This window comes from Talpa europaea (genome assembly GCF_964194135.1).
Source record: "Talpa europaea genome assembly, chromosome: 3".
Taxonomy (NCBI): Eukaryota; Metazoa; Chordata; class Mammalia; order Eulipotyphla; family Talpidae; genus Talpa; species Talpa europaea.
Genome location: NC_140069.1, coordinates 65,347,034 through 65,365,699, shown reverse-complemented (window position 1 = coordinate 65,365,699; position 18,666 = coordinate 65,347,034). Strand labels below are relative to the sequence as shown.

The window sequence follows — 18,666 nt, the reverse complement described above, 5'->3', positions numbered from 1 at the left end:
TAAAAGCCAGAGATGCAGGGAGGTGAGAGGATTCACCAGAGACAGAGTGGGGAACAGAACAGGCAGATTGACTGAAACATACTGCTGAGGGGAGCAGTGTGCAAGTGTCAGGAGAGGTCTGCTGCACCAGGGGGGTAGCCACCTGGCCCACCGGGGATCAAACTCCTGCTGCAGTGGCTGGGGATAGCTTTGTAGGTTGCGTCTTAATCTCTTGGACTACCAAGGAGGTCCAACTAATTAATTTATTTTTAACTAAGGTAATATTGGGGTACAGCCAAAAGATAATACCACCAAAGTGCACCCACTACCAACTCACCCATATTCTGCCACCATAGACCATTTTGCTTCCTTCTTTCTTTGTTCTTTCACATTCCCAACCCAACTCCCCCTTGGTGTTTCAGTTATGTAGTCAACTATCAAGGATTAATTTTTCAGCTTATCTTTGTCTATTAATTTAGTTATGTTATATTCCACATATTAGTGACACCATTCAGTATTTATCTTTCTCCTTCTGACATATTTCATTCAGCACTGTCCTATCAAGTTTCATCCACATTGCTGCAAGTGAAATGAGTTTATTATTTTTAATCACTGAGTAATATTCCATTGTAGTTATATACCACATCTTTGTGATCCACTCATCTGTTCTGGGCCACTTAAGTTGTTTCCATCATTAGGGACCTCCCTGGTGGTTCAGGGATTAAGACGCAACCTATGAAGCAATCTGCAGCCACTGCAGCACAAGTTCGATTCCCGGCTGGCCAGGGAGAAACCCACATGGCAGGACAGACGTCTCCTGTCTCACCCGCTGCTCCCCTCAGCAGTGTACTTCGGTCCATCTGCCTGTTCTATTCCCCACTCTGTCTCTGGTGAATCCTCTCACCCTCCCGTGCATCTCTGGCCTGTACCTCAATTCTTGTATAAAAATAAATAAAGCTTAATAAAAAAAAGTATTTAAAAAAAAGTTGTTTCCATCATTAGCTATAGTAAATAGCACTGTAAATAGCACTAATTTCCTTTCAAATTAGGGTTTTTTAATTTCTTCAACTGATACATAGTTACTGAGTTGAACAACAGATCCATGTTTAATATTTAAGACACCTTCACACTGCTTTCCATTGGATCAGGACCAGTTTTTATTTCTACCAGCAGTGTAGGAGTATTCCCTTTTCTCTACATTCTCAACAGCACTTGTTGTTTCTGGTCTTTTTAATATGGGCCATTCTGACAAGTGGGAGATGGTATCTCACTGTATTCTTGATTTGCATTTCTCTAATAAGTGATTGTAAATATCTTGTCATGTGCTGCTTGGCCATTTTAATGTCTCCATTGGAGAGGTGTCTGTTTAGTTATTTTAAAATTTCCCCAGTACCTTTATTAAAGTATGTTTTATCATAGATAACAGGCTAATATATGCATGGATTTATTTCTGGATAATCATTTCTATTTCATTCGTCTATGTTTTTGAGTCAATATCATATTGTTTTTAATATTGTTGGTTTATAATAAAATTTGCAGTCAAAAAACATGATAGGGCAATATGACTACTCATTTCTCTACAATAGGCTGGAAATGCGCCCCTACTAGAAGAATCTTTGTGTGTACAGTCCATACGTTGTGGGTGGGTGGGGTGGGAGCTGTGGTTTGTTTCTTTGTTTCCACATTCATGTATATTACTAATGATATTTGCTCAACTATGGATATTTGATAATTTTATCAATCTCCATATCTGTGAGTATTAGTTTAACTCCATTATTAATATCAATAGTCATGTTTTACATTATCTTAGAGTCCAGGGTATGAAATTGTCTTAGAGAAGTAAAATGGCTTCTAAATTGAGATCTAATGGAGACAATCAAGGTGAAGATATGTACTAGTGGGCTGAAAAAGAGAACAAAACTTAGACCAATAACTATAGCATCTTCATGTTATATTTTTATCAATAGGTGTTGATTTAATATAGCCTCCTTTAAAAAGATAAAAATGAAGAAATTTCTTTATATTTTAATTAGTTGAATTATTTGAAAACCAATTCAAAAGTAGTTTTAAAAATCCTGTAGTCCAGTCTCCAGCATTTCCTCTTAGATAGGATGAGTTAATTAGTTGTTTTTAACAGACATTACTTAATAGTCTCTCCTCTCATAAAACCTCAGCTTTTGTCAGCAACAAAAAGCACCTGTTACAATAGCTACAATACAGCAAGAAATGAATAGATAATGGGCTATCCATGTACATAATGTTAACCCCATGAACCTCAAGTCTATGTCTAGAATCATGAACACTTCAACACTCCTAATATTTTCTCACATTTATATTGCCACATATGATTAATGCTTGTTTTACTTTTCATATGTTCTTATCTATGTATGCGTTACCTCTAAATTTATATATACTACATCAAAACAAATTATAGCAAATGTGTGGAAATATTTAGGAAATTACATTGAAATGTAAAGCAATGTTGAAAATATAATTTAGGTGCTATACATACTGTAACTAAGTTTTATCACTTCACTATAAGCCAAGAACTAAAAATAAAGTCAATATTTTTCATAACAACCATATTTCATTCTTATATTAGACTTATCTTTAAAAATTTAAACGTTGAATTTTCCCCTTTTTAACATGTCAGTTAGCAATAAACTGAGGATAAATAACACAATATTATTCCATCATACTACTATGTATGATGTAAAAAAGTACTGTTATTTTTATGATGTGTTTGAAGCACAGTGTCTGCAATATATTCCCAGTAAGTCCAAGCATTTTAAAAGACAAATCACAACATGACCAAGATTCAGCCCATATAGAATCCTTTTTTTAAGTTGGTCTATGCAGATGAAGATAATTATCTGCATAGGATGAGGATAAGCTTTGTAAAAATACTCTAAAGAAATACAAAATGATATTTTTGGAAGAAAACATTATATTAACAATTAGTATTAGCAGAAATAAAGTTTTCAATTAAAAAAATTGATTGGAAGAAAGTACAAGATTTGCAATTTTTAAATCCGATAAACTAAAAATTACCATAGTAATAAGTTTCTACCAGTTGTGCTGAAACACAGAAAGAGAGACACTCTCCAGTCTGCATTGAGTGTAATGCCTATATGCATTACCTTTGGGTTTTACAGTTAGCTGGACAGACAATTTTTTCACTCCTAAGGGACTGACTGCTTGACATTCAAATTGACCTTGATCATGATGTGCTACATGGGCAATTCTCAAGGCGCCAGAGGAGAGAACTGAATGCCGACCTTCCTGTGGGAGCTGCCCTCCTGCAAAGATGGAAAGAACATACTTTGTATTGCATTTGTATGTCTTAACACACTGAAAGTTGTGATATGTCTTGCAGAAAATCCTTGTTGTTACAGAATTATGTGATGGGTCATCTGGAACACTGCATCCAGAAAATATGTCCACCCATGACTAACTGCCCTACACTCAACAGAATTCTCCACCTTAATTTTTGCTCTATTGGTTTTGTTTACCGCAATTATAGTGTAAATTTCAAAATCAGTCTGACTTAACACATCAGTCTTGCTTTTGGTGTCTTCAAATTACCCTTAAAGTAAAAACTATAATTCTTAGCAGAATATATGAGGCATTATACAGTACATTTAGCACCTACTTTTATAGATGTATACCCCAGCCCTACTTAAATGTAGTATAAAAGACAAAATTTATCTAGAAGAGGAAGTATCTTTGCATAAGTTTATATTTATGTTTTTATTCCTAGGTTATTCACCAAGTGATTATTAAATATAAATTTCAAATAATTATATAACATGTTTATCACATGCATGTGATACACGAGATCACCATTGTATTTCTTACCTCAAAAATTATATATTGAGCCTACATTCCTTTGGGTCACTAACAAATAAATTGTCAGTTATCTTCAACTATTTCAGCAAATACATATTTCATAAAATGTCATGTCATTGAAGGAAAAAAATAATAGCTATCCTTCATTATATACACAAAAAATCCTGGCTATTGGTATAAGTGTTTGGGTATAAATGCATTCAAATTAATCCCCACCATTCTTTGTTGTAGGAAATGTTACCTACCACAACATATAGATTTGGGGACTATACAAAATAGCAGTCAGTGTACTTACCCAAAGTCATATGACTTATAAACCAAATTGTGGAGAAGTGAGTCTTGGCTTTCTGGTTCCAAAGACTAATTCACACCTCACCCTAATATTATAGAGGCCAGAGTGAAAATTTCAGTCAAAAGAAATTAAAAAAATGTTGATGAATTTAGATTTTAATCTAGTTCCTGAACAAATGTAGATATTGGGGACTACAAATCCAGAGAAATCTTAGACAAGCGTTCATCTTGAGATTGTAAAACTTATTCTGCAATTTCCCATGCCTGGGCCCCTCTGTTGGGGACAAAGGATCATTTCTGCCAATTTCCACCCCTGTCTACAATTGAAAGACAGCAGCTCTCCTTTATCCATTTAATATGTTAGAGCTTCACATATAATATCATTTCATTTACAAGTTTATTTTGTACTAATAGAGAATACTGCCACACTTAAAAAATGTTTAAAGCCACTGAAAATTTCAATTTCAATTTAAAATTCAAGAAGAAGTACCAGAGAGGATGAATAAAGAAATCCAAAAAATCAAATGTTGAAACATTAAATATAATGGTTTATGGCATTTAAATCAAAGATGACTTTTTCTGTGTTTTTATGTCTACAACATACCTACGGTGATCATTTAAATAGTTTTTGTGCTCTCATTAAAAATAAGGTATTTATTTTTTCCCAAAATCACTTGTGGATATGGCAATACCTGCTTTTGTCCAGGCAATTACTGGAGGTGGATTGCCTTCAGCTTTACAGAGAAATTCCACAGTATGTCCTTCTAGCACCACTTGATCCTTGGGACTTATTATAAACTGTGGAGGAGCTAAAAAGAATGAAAAAATGCATTACATTGAAAGTTATTTTACAAAATTTTAATACCAAAGGTAAAAAGTGAAATATCTTTAGATAGGTTGTTAGAATTTGTTTTCACAGTAATCAAAACACTCCCTGAACAAAACCCCAGAATCAGTGCTCAGAATCAGTGCCCAGAATCAAGTGCATTCTACCAAACATTCAAAGATAAACTAATGCCTATCCTACAAAACCCTTTCAAAAAATTGAGAAAGTAGGAATACTATGTTATGAAGCCAACATTGCAATAATACCAAGATCAAAGACAACATACAAAAGAAAACTACAGACCATTCCCCCTAATGAACTCAGATGCAAAAATACTCAATAACATACATGTGAAGAAGTATGAACCTATAGCCCCAAATTATATACAATGTTGTAAACCATTGTTACCAATAATAATACAATAAAAAGATGTCTCTGATAAATGAAAAAAAAAACACAAATCTCTATTCGATCTAGCAAGTTGCTCATTTTAATGGTGAGAACAATGTGAAATGAACATTTCCTTACACTTTTCCTATTGATAAGATGTAGAGTATTGGGAAATTACAATTTTTTCCCATGAGAACACATGACTTATAATAATTTTTTCAGCTTTTGGCTGATTGTTCTAGTTATTACTAAAAATTTGAAAGCAAGGATGCCTTGAACTATCACTTGTCTTTAGTATCTACTTTTCTAATGTTTCTCTTTCTGTGGTAGGAATCCATTTTTAAAGTTGAAATATTTTTGTTCACTCCAGTCATCCCAGTAACATAAGAGCAAATATCTTGTTCCAAAAATAACATCAGGCTTGGGGCTGAGCAACCTAAATTTTCAAACGGCCTACCATTAATTAGCTCTGAGACTAATTCAATTTAGCCTCCTCCAGCCTGAATTTCTTCTGCGTCACATGGAGCCTAGAACTGCTGATATGTGGGTTGTTTTTTTGTTTGTTTGTTTTGTTTTTGGTTTTGGGTGTAGAAATTTATTTCAACACATCGATAGAAGGGTAAAATGAGTTAGTACAGTACTTTAAGTTCCTGACACATAATAGGTGCTCTACTTTCTTAGAATTCTATTACAAGTATTTTCCAGGCATTCCCTAAGGGTTGTCATGAATTTGTGTGACCTTATAGTTTATTAACGCTACTTATTTAGCCTAGCTTACCTTACTTTGAACTGAAAGCTTTTTAAAATCTTTATTACCTGTACAAATATAAAAGTTGAAACAAATACACTCTGTCAAGTATTATTTACTTTAATCATGATTTTTTATATATTCAAATAATGAGCATGAGCAAATGGTAGCAGAAATTGAGAAAAAATTAATAAGAATAAGAAGCAATTTGTCAGGTCATCTCAGAAATCTGATTTGAAAAAGTAATCATTCAGTATTATTGAATTTCTTTCTCTTCTTTTAAAGATTTATTTATACATAGAAGAATTGGAGTCTAGGCCAGAGGTGTGGGGACTGAGAGGATTCACCAGAGACAGAGTGGGGAGCAGAACAGGCAGATCCACTGAAATACACTGCTAAGGAGAGCAACGAGTGAGTCAGGAGAGGTTTGCTGCACCATATGTGGGTTAACACAGGGATCAACTCAGGCAGCAGCAGTGATAACTTGATAGAGCTGAGACTTAACCCCTTTGGCACCAGGGAGGTCCTACTATTGAATTTCATTACATGTTATTTTAGAAGTCACATTGATTTATTTTTCATATTAAGGAGAGTCATAAATATATCCTATATGTGCTATGCTATTAATAATTCACTATTTAAATTCTATTGTAAGAAAGATCTGGATAGTTAGAAATTATTTGATTTTGATTTTTTAAAATATTTATTTATTTATTTGTTTATTTATTTATTTATTTGTTTATGTATACAAGACCAGGGGTGTAGGCCAGATTGGGGCGGGGGTAAGAGGATTCACCAGAGACAGCATGAGGCATGGAACAGGAGGATTGACTGAAATACACTGCTGAAGGGCGCAGAAGGCAAGGCAGGAGAGGTCTGCCATGCCATGTGGGCTATCTTCCTGGCTGGGGATCAAACTCATGCTTCAGTGGCTGCCAATAGTTTCACAGTGCTGAACCCCTTGTGCAACCAGCAAGGTCCTGATTTTGATTTAAATGTAACTTTTTTACGGTATCATGCAAGTGTAACAGGAACAATCATATTAAGGAACATATAAGCAACTTGTTTCAAATTTTACTCTATGCAAATGATTTTATTAATGATTCTCTGTGTCTTTGTCTAGTTCTGGTTCAAGATAATGTTGGCCTCATAAATGTGTTTGGAAGTAGTCCTTTATTCTCAATTTTTTGGAAGATTTTGAGTAGTATACTATCACTTCAACTTTGGTAGCACTTATTAGTGAAACTCTCTTGTCCTTGATTTTGTTTGTTTACTTGTTTTTGGTAGACTTTTGATTACTATTTCAGATTCCTCATATTTAATTGATCTGTTCAAATTTTCTATTTCTTTCTGATTCAGTCTTGTATGGTCATGTATTTCTAAGAAATTTTCCATCACTTCTAGGTTTTTCAACATACTACTATACAAATATTTATGGCAATAATACCATTTGATCCTCAGAGTTTCTGAGATATATAACTTCACTTCATTTATAATTCTATTTATTTGAATTTTATGTCTTTTTGTTTGTAAATCTAGTTTAGTTTTGTTTTTTTCAAAGAACCAGGTTTCGGTTTCATTAATCTTTTGGGTTGTCTATTAAATTTGTATTTCGTTTTATTTATGTTGTGATTTTTATTATTTATTTCTGTCTAGTCATTTTCTAGTTCCTTAAGTGAGAGGTAAGATTATTTATTTGTGCTCTTTCATGGTCCTTGATGCAGACATGTATTACTATATATTTCCCTCTTAGTGTTGCTATTTCAGTGTCCCATAGGTTTTGGCAGGTTGTGTCTTCATTTTTATTTGTCTCAGGTATATTTTAAATTTCTTCTCTGATTTCCTCATCAAACCAATAGTTACTCAGAAGTGTGTTGATCAGTTTTCATATATTAATTTTTTTCTGCTTTCTTTTTGTGGTTGGCTTTTAGTTTGATACCATTTTGATCAGAGACAATATTTGAAATGAATTCAATCTATATGAATTTATTTATACTTGCTTCATGATCCAATATATAGTCAATCTTGGAGAATGTCTCCTGCACTTCAAAATAAAGTTTGTTCAGTGTTGGGGGATGCAGGACCCAGTAAATATTTGCTAAGCCCATGAGGTCTAATTTTTTGTGTAAGGTTGTTTCCTGTCTATTTTCTCTCTGATTGATCTGTCCCTTGATGAAAATGGGATGTTGAAATTCCCAGTAAATATTGTGTTTCTATCAGTATCTTTTCAGATTTGATAATTATTGCCTTATTTATTTTGTTGTTCCTTTTATTGCTGAAAGATATTGATGGATGTTATATCTTCCTGAACAATTGTTCACTTAATCATTATATAGAGTCCACTCCTGATTCTTTCTCCTTTATGTGGGTGTTTACTTTATGTGATATAAGTATTGATTCCCCTACTTGTCTTTGGGTCCCCTTTGGTTTTAAGATAGTTTTCCAACATTTTATTCTGAACTTACATATTTAGAAGTCAGGTGTGTTTCTTGAAAAATGCAGACTGTTGGATTTTATTTTCTAATCCATCCTACTATCCTGTGCCTTTTGATTGCAAAGTTCAGTCCATTTGCAATTAGGATGATTATTGAAACATGAAGGTAGGCTATTGTCATTTTATCCTCAGTTTTCTGGTTCTATTTCCTTGTTTATTTTCTATTTATTTAAAGCTTTATAGTTTTTATGTGTAGGTCTTTTACCTCTTTTGTTAAGTTTATTTCATTTTTTAATTCCTTAATTTTGTAATTGTAAAAGGGATTTCCCCCTTGATTTCTTTCTCTTCCAGTTTATTACATGAATTTACAAATGCAACAAATTTTTGTATATTGATTTTATAGCCTGTCTCCTTTTTTTAAAATGATTTATTGTTTCTCATATTTATTTAGTGGAATCTTTAGGATATTTATGAAGATAATTTTTATCTAATAGGGAGAAAATAAAAGCCCTCGACATGACAAAGGCAAGTACTGTAGTAGGCTGGATGAATTAGTGGGAATGATGAGGTTTACATTTCTGGGTCTTCCACTTACAACAGCGATTACTGGAGTCCTTTCTCAAAGGTAAAAACATCAGGTGATTATGTAAAGTTTTGTTGTTGTTGTTGTTGTTTTTAATTTTAGTAAACCCACCATTCTGGAATTCTACAAAATCTGTGATCATGAACTCTTTTAACAAAAAATAAAGAATTTTTATTTACGATGTTCACTATAGAACTGTTCACCTAAATACCCCTCACTATAGTTCACACAATTCATTGGGGCTTTTTTTAATTTATTGCTGGTTGTTTTGTTTTGTTTTTTCATTTTATTTTTTGTTTAATCAGTTTAGGGAAGGAAGTCAATCTGTGGGAAATTGTGATTTTGACTTAAATGGACAATAAAGAAACTACAGAAAATTGAGAGAACATCTGTTAAGATGACTCAAAAGGGTTCATCTTAAAATATCTAGTCTATGCACTAGGCAAACAAAATAAGTCTCTCTTACAAATGTATTGAATGATTAATGGACCATCTCAAGGCCAATTATAAATTTTGATACACAGATGTACAAGTGACACAAGCAGACAATTGCAAGGGACAAAATAGAAACAGATGGTGATTTCAGTGCAGACTAACTCAAAAAGAAATTAGCATATTGTAGTAGGATAACTAAAGAGGGCCACAAATGGTTTCAGAGCTTAGTTCAACATCAGCTAATAGAGAATATTAAATTGAAAACCCCAAATCCAAGTATCTGTGAAGCAAAAGACTGGTACAATGTGAAATAAAGAAGACTGTGTGCAAATGTTTGATTAGGCATTATGCTTCTAAAAACCAGATATTAAATTTAAAATAATATAATCAAATAAAGAATCAACCATTTCTTTGAAAGAATTTTTCAGCTCCTACACATTTAAAATCTAAAAATAAGGGGGCGGAGCAACATGGCAGCGAGGAGATGCTGCGAGTAAGATCTCCCATTAAAAAAAGTTAATAGGGAGGAAAAGCGGCAGGTCCCAGTGAGAACTGGGACACGGAAGATAAACAGACAACTCCAGCAAACTGCCCAAAGAAGAAAGTTGCCATAAAAGAGGACCAGAAGGGAGGGAAGCGCAGAACCCTGCTCCCCTCCCCCGCCCACAAAGTCGGCACTCTCCGACCAGCAGAGAGGAGGGAAACAACAAACCAAAACGGCCAACAAGAACAACGGACGCAGCAAGTGGGAATGTGAGTGGAAAGGAAATATTGCAGCCACCACACCCCGTGAACAGGAGCTGTGGAGAACCCTGCAGGATCCGCCACGGAGGTGAGCTCCAGGCGCCATTAAAGAGAGCCCCGCCCCCCAGGAGGAGACCAGCACCAGCACACAGCCCCGGCCCGGGCCGCCCGGTAAGCTTGCGCAGAAAGCGGCGCGCTGAAAAAGCAGACGCGGATCCGGATCGGATCGCAGCTGCCCAGGTCCCCGCGCCTGCGACCTAGGCTTGGGGGAGACGCGCAGAGGCCCTCCCTGAGTGAGCAGGAACAAGGCGCCCAGGCAGGGGAGCGGGATTCAAAAGGCGCCATTCCCGCACCACTGATCTGGGCTACAGCCCACGTCCTGGAACTGAGGGCTTTGGAACTGAGACCCGGGGCACGAAATTAGGGGCGTGGGTTCCCCACGACGGTGGGGCACAAGGCAGACACAGCACCCCAAAGCCGTTGAGGTGTACCCTACCATCCCCGCTCTGCGCCCTGTCCCACGGGGTGGAAAATCAGATCCCCAAGGGCTCTAGGAGAGATCTCTGGCGCCACCTAGCGACTTGAAGCCAGCAGAGGCTCCTGAAGGAGCTAGTGGCCAGCTGGGGAGTTAGACCACACCGGGCCCCTTCCGAACAAGTAGTCTGAGCCCACAGGGAGAGCGAGCACCCACAGCCGGGGCAGACCAGGCGCGCAGAAGAGTGTGCCTGAGACCAGACGCGCAGGGAGTGTGTCCCACATCACCATTTTAGAACAGGGACATTTCTTCAGTAAAGACTACCTGCAGAAGGCTTCCTCAGGAGCCAGAGGTGAGCGGGGGAAGTTCTCCCACGCCAGACCCCCTCTGGCCTGCAGTCCAAGCCCAGAGGGGGAGCAGGAACCCACCGCTGGGGCAGACCAGGCGCACAGGGGAGTGTGTCCCCACATCGGCATTTTAGAACAGGGACCTTTCTCCAGTAAAGACTGCTTGAAACTGACAGATGACTCCTGGAGGAAACAGAGGGGAACAGAGAAGCCCACCCAAGATGCCGGCCAGTCCCAACAACACAGTGTCCCAACGCATACGGCAAATTAGAAAACAGACAGTAGGGAGGAGAAGAACCACACGCAACCTAGCAACTCTCCAGAGAAAAAGCACACCACAAAAAGAAAACCAGCCCCCAGATTGCAACGACAATAACTTGGAAGAATTTCTGAGCCTTCCAGAAAGAGAATTTAAAATTGCCGTGATTAAAAAACTGACAGAAGTCATAAAGGAAAACAATGATAAGGGAAAAATAATCAACGATCAGAAGAATGCAATTGAGTCCCTAGAGAGGGCAAACAATGGTCAGAAGAAAGAAATTGAGTCCCTAAAGAGGGAAGTAAAAGAAATGCAGGAGATCAAAGAATTAATGGAAGAACGAAAGAATTCTGGGAAAAGCAATGAAAGCAGAATAGATGAAATGAAAGAACGAATAAGTAATCTTGAAGACACAGAAATAAAAAGAACCAAAACAGAAAAGGAAAGAGAAGTACGAAGGAAAAAGAATGAAGAAAGACTTCGGGAACTATCTGACTCCATGAGGAAAGGAAATATAAGAGTTATAGGAATACCAGAAGGAGAGGAGAGAGATGTAGGAACAGAGAAAATATTCAAAGAGATAATTGAAGAGAACTTCCCAAATGTGAAGAAGGAGCTGAAAATTGATATACAAGAAGCAAGAAGAACACCAAACATCCATGACAAAAGGAAATAAAGCAAGACACATAATAGTAAAGCTCCCAAGAATCCAGGACAAGGAAAAAATAATGAAGCTGGCAAGAGGGAAGAAACAGATAACATTCAAAGGAAAACCAATCAGGCTGACATCAGACTTCTCCGAAGAAACACTACGGGCAAGGAGAGAGTGGAGGGACATAGTCAACAGAAACCAAGAAAACAGATGCCAACCAAGAATACTCTATCCCGCAAAGCTCTCCTTCCTCTTTGAAGAAAGAATATGGACCTTCCCAGACAAACAGAAACTCCGGAATTTCATTGCAACTTAACCCCCACTACAAAAAATACTACAAGGAGTCCTAAAGCCAGAACCTCAGAGGGACGAATAACAATGAAAGAAGGCCAAAAAAAAAAAAGTTATTAAAAGAATAAATAAATAAAATCAAAGGAAAGACAAACACAATGGCAAATACAGATGTTAACATATGAATATTAACTCTAAATGTAAATGGACTAAACTCTTCAATAAAAAGACACAGAGTTGCAGCCTGGATTAAGAAACAAAACCCAACCTTTTCCTGTCTCCAGGAAACACATTTAGCTACAAAAGATAAAAATAGGCTCAAAGTTAAAGGATGGAAAACAATCCTACAAGCAAATGGACCAAAAAAGAAAGCAGGAACAGCTATACTTATATCAGATAAAACAGATTTCAAAACAAAAAGATAAAAAGAGATCCCAATGGTCACTACATTATGATCAAGGGGACAATACTTCAAGAAGAAATAACACTCATTAACATATACTCACCAAACGAAGGAGCACCAAAATATATCAGACAACTGTTGTCCTCTCTGAAAACAGACATCAGAGAAAACACACACGTAGTGGGAGACTTCAACACACCACTATCAACAATGGATAGATCAACAAGACAAAAATTAAGTAAAGAAACCAAAGCTCTAAATAAGGACCTAGAGCAATCGGGCTTAACAGACATCTATAGAACACTAAACCCCAAAAAAACGGAGTACACATTTTTCTCAAGCGCACATGGATCATTCTCCAGGATCTATCACATACTGGGACACAAGACAAACATCAACAGATACACCAAGATTGAAATAATATCAACCATCTTTTCTGACCATGAAGGCATCAAACTAGAAATAAACCATAAAAAGAAGGCAAGGAACTTTCCTACCTCATGGAGATTAAAAAATACACTACTGGAAGACCATTGGACTAATGAGGAGATCAAAGAAGAAATTAAAAATTTTTTTGAATTGAACGACAAGGAGGACACCAATATCCTAAATGTATGGGATGCAGCAAAAGCAGTAATAAGAGGAAAATATATAGCAATAGAAGCTCACATCAAGAAACAAGAAAGAACACAAAGAATCAACTAATCTCGAAGCTCAAAGATCTAGAAAAAGAACAACAAAAAAACCCCAAAACCAGTAGAAGAAAAGAAATAATAAAAACCAAAGCAGAAATAAATGAAATTGAAACTAAAAAAACAATCCAAAAGATCAATGAAACCAAGAGCTGGTTCTTTGAAAAAATCAATAAAATAGACAAACCCCTAGCCAGGCTCACAAAGGAAAAAAGGGAGAAAGCAAAAATAAACAGGATCATCAATGAAAGAGGAGATATCACAACGGACACAGCAGAAATCAAAAGAATAATCAGTAACTACTATGAACAGGTATATGGAAACAAGTTTAACAATCTAGAGGAGATGGACAAATTCCTACAACTCTACAATCACCCAAAGCTAGATAAAGAAGAAATAGAACACCTAAACAGACCAATTACAATTAGCGAAATTGAAATGGTAATCAAAAACCTCCCCAAAAACAAAAGCCCAGGACCTGATGGATTTACAAATGAATTCTACCAAACATTCAGAGATGAATTAGTGCCTATCCTTCACAAACTCTTCCAAAAAATTGAGAAGGAAGGGACAATACCAAACACGTTTTATGAAGCCAACATTACACTAATACCAAAACCGAACAAGGACAACACAAAAAAGGAAAACTACAGGCCAATCTCCCTAATGAACACTGATGCAAAAATCCTCAATAAAATTTTAGCTATTAGAATCCAACAATGTATCCATAAGATAATTCACCACGACGAAGTAGGATTCATTCCAGGGACACAAGGATGGTTTAACATCCAAAAATCAATCAACGTTATCCAACACATCAACAAAAAGAAATATAAAAACCATATGATAATATCAATAGATGCTGAGAAAGCTTTTGACAAAGTGCAACACCCATTCATGATAAAAGCCCTTGAAATTCTTGGGATACAAGGAACATACCTCAACATCATAAAGGCCATCTATGACAAGCCAACAGCCAGTATCATTCTCAATGGTGAAAAGCTGAAAGCAATTCCATTAAGATCTGGAACAAGACAAGGATGTCCACTCTCACCACTGCTTTTCAATATAATACTGGAAGTCCTAGCCAGGGCAATAAGACAAGAGAAAGACATCCAAGGAATCCAAATAGGAAAAGAAGAAGTCAAACTATCACTATTTGCAGATGATATGATATTATACATAGAGAACCCCAAAAACTCCACAGAAAAGCTAATTCAACTAATCAATCAGTTCAGTAAAGTGGCAGGATACAAAATCAACACGCAAAAGTCAGTAGTCTTCCTATACACAAACAATAAATCTGAAGAAGAAGAAATCAAAAAAACCATCCCTTTTGTTATTGAAACAAAAAAAATCAAATATTTGGGAATAAATCTAACAAAAGAGGTAAAGGACCTATACAAAGAAAACTATAAAACACTGTTAAAAGAAATAGAAGAAGACACAAAGAAATGGAGAGACATCCTGCTCATGGATTGGAAGAATAAACATAATTAAAATGGCCATCCTTCCAAAAGCAATATACAGATTCAATGCTATTCCAATCAAAATTTCAATGTCATTCTTCAAAGAAATAGAACAATTATTGATAAAATTCATATGGAATCACAAAAAAACCCGAATAGCCAAAGCTCTCCTGAAAAAAAAAAGAAGGGAATGGAGGCATCACACTCCCAGACTTCAAACTATACTACAAAGCCATAATCATCAAAACTGCATGGTATTGGAACAAGAACAGACATACAGACCAATGGAATCGAATAGAAAATCCAGAAATAAACCCACAGATTTATGGTCAACTAATCTTTGACAAAGGAGCAAAGAATATGCACTGGAGAAAAGAAAGTTTGTTCAATAAATGGTGCTGGGAAAACTGGGTCGCTACATGCAAAAGAATGAAGCTTGACCACCACCTCACATCATACACAAAAATCAACTCAAAATGGATTAAAGAACTAGACATAAGACCTGAAACCATAAAATATATAGAAGGGAATATAGGCGAAACACTACGTGATTTGCACATCAAAGACATCTTTACAGACACATCACCCAAAGCAGTGATAGTGAAGGCAAAGATAAACAGCTGGGACTACATCAAATTAACGAGCTTTTGCACAGCAAAAGAGACAATAACAAAAACAAAGAGAAACCCCACCAACTGGGAGAACATTTTTGCACCCAACACTAATGATAAAGGACTGATCACAAAAATCTGCAAAGAGCTGATGAGACTCAACAACAACAAAGGAAATAATCCAGTCAAAAAATGGGCAGAAGAGCTAAAAAGAAACTTCTCTGAAGAGGAAATGCAAATGGCCAAGAGGCATATGAAAAAATGTTCAACATCACTTGTCATCAGGGAAATGCAAATCAAAACTACCATGAGATACCATCTTACACCAGTGAGAATGGCACATATTAAAAAAACTAGCAACAACAAATGTTGGCGAGGGTGTGTAGAAAAAGGAACTCTTCTGCACTGTTGGTGGGAGTGCAAACTGGTCCAACCACTGTGGAAAGCTGTGTGGAGATTTCTGGACCTACTAAACATAGAGCTTCCATATGATCCAGCAATTCCACTCCTAGGTATTTACCTAAAGGACACAGAAACATCAATTCCAAAGAACACCTGCACCCCTATGTTTATAGCAGCACTGTTTACAATAGCTAAGCTTTGGAAACAACCCAAATGCCCAAAAATAGATGACTGGATCAAGAAGATGTGGTACATATATATACCATGGAATATTACTCAGCATTCAAAAAAGATAAACACATGCAATTTGCAGCAACATGGATGGCGCTGGAAGGGATCATGCTCAGCGAAATAAGCCAAAAAGAAAAAGAAAAATACCGGATGGTCTCACTCATAGCAGGAATCTAGAAAACTTAAATAAGGGACCAGGAAAATGAATAACTATAAGAAAGTGAAAATCAAAATCAACAAAAAACTATGAACCGGAGACACTGTTAGGGGGACGGGGGCGGGAGGGGAGGGATTGGGGTCAGAATGGGGGGGCTGCAATTGTACGAGAATATAACAATAAAATTTATAAAAAAAAAATCTAAAAATAATGCTTGGGTTCTTTAAAACTAATTTCCCCTAACAGTTTCCAAAGACTGCAAGAGAAAGGTCATTTCTACACTCTCTATATAGAGAAAAAAATGATACTAGCATTTCTAGGGGAAAACATAGTATTTTCTCAGATGTAAGAATGGAAACTAAAAATCACTGACCCATTGCTACTTAAGGAGTTGATGCTAAACAAATCAATTCAGAAATCATTTACTGTATGCTACAAACCCAAGATGAATAGACCACTGTGGCTTTTTGACGGTCAATTTCTCTGCTGGGAATAGTCAGTAACCATGCCCAAATATTCCCCCAACACAACAATTCCATATTTCCGTGTTTCTTCTGTGTTTTGGGGTCCGATTTTTTGATAGATAATATCTGGACCCACTTGATAAGTAAAATGAAAAAAAAAAATAACTAAATTACAATATCCATGACTCCAAAAAGACTTAAAATGGATAAATGGATAAATATAAATTATGTACCTTGGTCAGCTGTTGAAAAACTGTTTTGAATAGAACAGAGCTTTGATAGAACTTCAATAACACTTATATTCTGATTATTAAACATCTAAGCTCACAAGAAGTATTGGAGTGCACGCATACCCACAGCTACAAAGTAAAGGAAAAGCAGCTCTCAGTTAAGACAAAAGAATAGTAGAAAAACACAAGTTTTTCACAATATGATGGCTTGCCCATATGTAGGGTAAATGACTGTAAGGCTTTTCTGCCCTCCTGCCATTAGGATTGATGATGGATCCCTGCGGTCCTGAATGCATGCCTGATGGTGGGCACCTGGAGTAGGGTGTGAGCATATGAAGGTGGGTACACCTGGGCTGAGACTGGCTTATAAGGGTGGCATCACAGGTAACCAGAAGAGAAGAAATGGGAGAGCAAAAGGGAACGAGAACAAGCCAGAGAGTGTAATGGAACCAGCAAAGAAGCAGAGACCATGAGAGAATGCCAGAGAGCCCAGCAAGAGTGAAGACTTGCTGGGGGCTGGGCAGGCCTCCCAGCCCCCTAGCATCCCTGCCTGCTGTGAATGTGGTAAACTCAATAAAAGCCTGTAAAAAGCCACCGAGGGCTCCACGACTCTCACCTTTACCCATCTGCATAGGTTCATAGAGATCCTGCACTGTGGCTTCCTTCTGCTATACCATGCATATAAATTATTTGCTCTGTTCAGAATATTTGTATTGTTGCTTTTGTCACACAGCCCAGGCTTCCTGTCAGAGCATCAAGTTACACTGAGTAGCATCTTGGTAAATGCCTTAGACTCTAGGGTATAGTCCCTTTCTTATTTGGAGTATCTTCCCTTTATCTATAAAGTACACAAAAACACATGTATCCTTTGACAGTTTTCTGCCAGGTTAATGACTTCATCTCTTCAATGGATGGATCTTAGTATATTGTTGGCATAACAAGTAAATGGACCACTGTCCTGCAGTGTGATGTTCTGTACGTAAAGTCCTCCTGAAGTAGCCACATGCCTGCATCCATCTAGTGACACTCCATTGCCCCTGATCCAAGTAATATGGGGGTGTGGTTGGCCAGAGGCCATGCATTCTAACATTGTGCTAGTGACAATTAAAACCTCTTTGTTCTGGGGCTGGATTATAAAACTAGGCTTGGATATGGGGAAAGAGGCAAACAAAACAAATATAAATAGTAACAGTTTGGAAGATTTATTAGTTCTACGGAGTGGGTTTAAGATTACTATCATTTTAAAAATTCATTAATATGAAACTCTTATGTACATACATTAAATTCTCAAATAAATATAAAAGAAAATTTAATCTGGATTTTTTATAATACTTTTAAAGACTCCTTTCTCAATGTCATGAGGTATCATGGACACTACTACATGCTTTATCTATTCCATATTTTAGGGGCTAAATGTTCAAATGTTACCATGGAAAGATATGCCTTTTCCAGAATATCCTTTGCAATTAAAGATGATCTGTGTGGAAAAAAAAAAAAGATGATCTATGGGATACAGTTCTGCCAATGAGATGTAGATCACAATAGCAAAAAGAGTTTCTTTCCCAAATGGAAGGGGAAAATCTAACTAGTCATTACTCTTCCTCCTTTTTGCTACCAGGAATTTAGGCATGAGCTTAGTGATGATTATGTAAAGAAAAATTGAGGAATACATGCAGGTAGGAAGAAAGATATCATTGGAACATT

At 36.5% G+C, this 18,666-nt stretch overlaps 1 protein-coding gene across 1 annotated transcript in view; it reads right to left on the bottom strand.

Annotated features, from left to right (window-relative positions):
* The window catches only part of PXDNL (peroxidasin like), a gene marked incomplete at both ends in the record, with an annotated part of 520,299 nt that overhangs the window by 140,373 nt on the left and 361,260 nt on the right, over positions 1-18,666 (bottom strand). Inside the window, 4 exon segments of the mRNA XM_084230567.1 lie at positions 3,120-3,278; positions 4,812-4,928; positions 17,836-17,866; positions 17,870-18,101. Coding sequence (XP_084086693.1) covers positions 3,120-3,278; positions 4,812-4,928; positions 17,836-17,866; positions 17,870-18,101 — 539 coding nt within the window.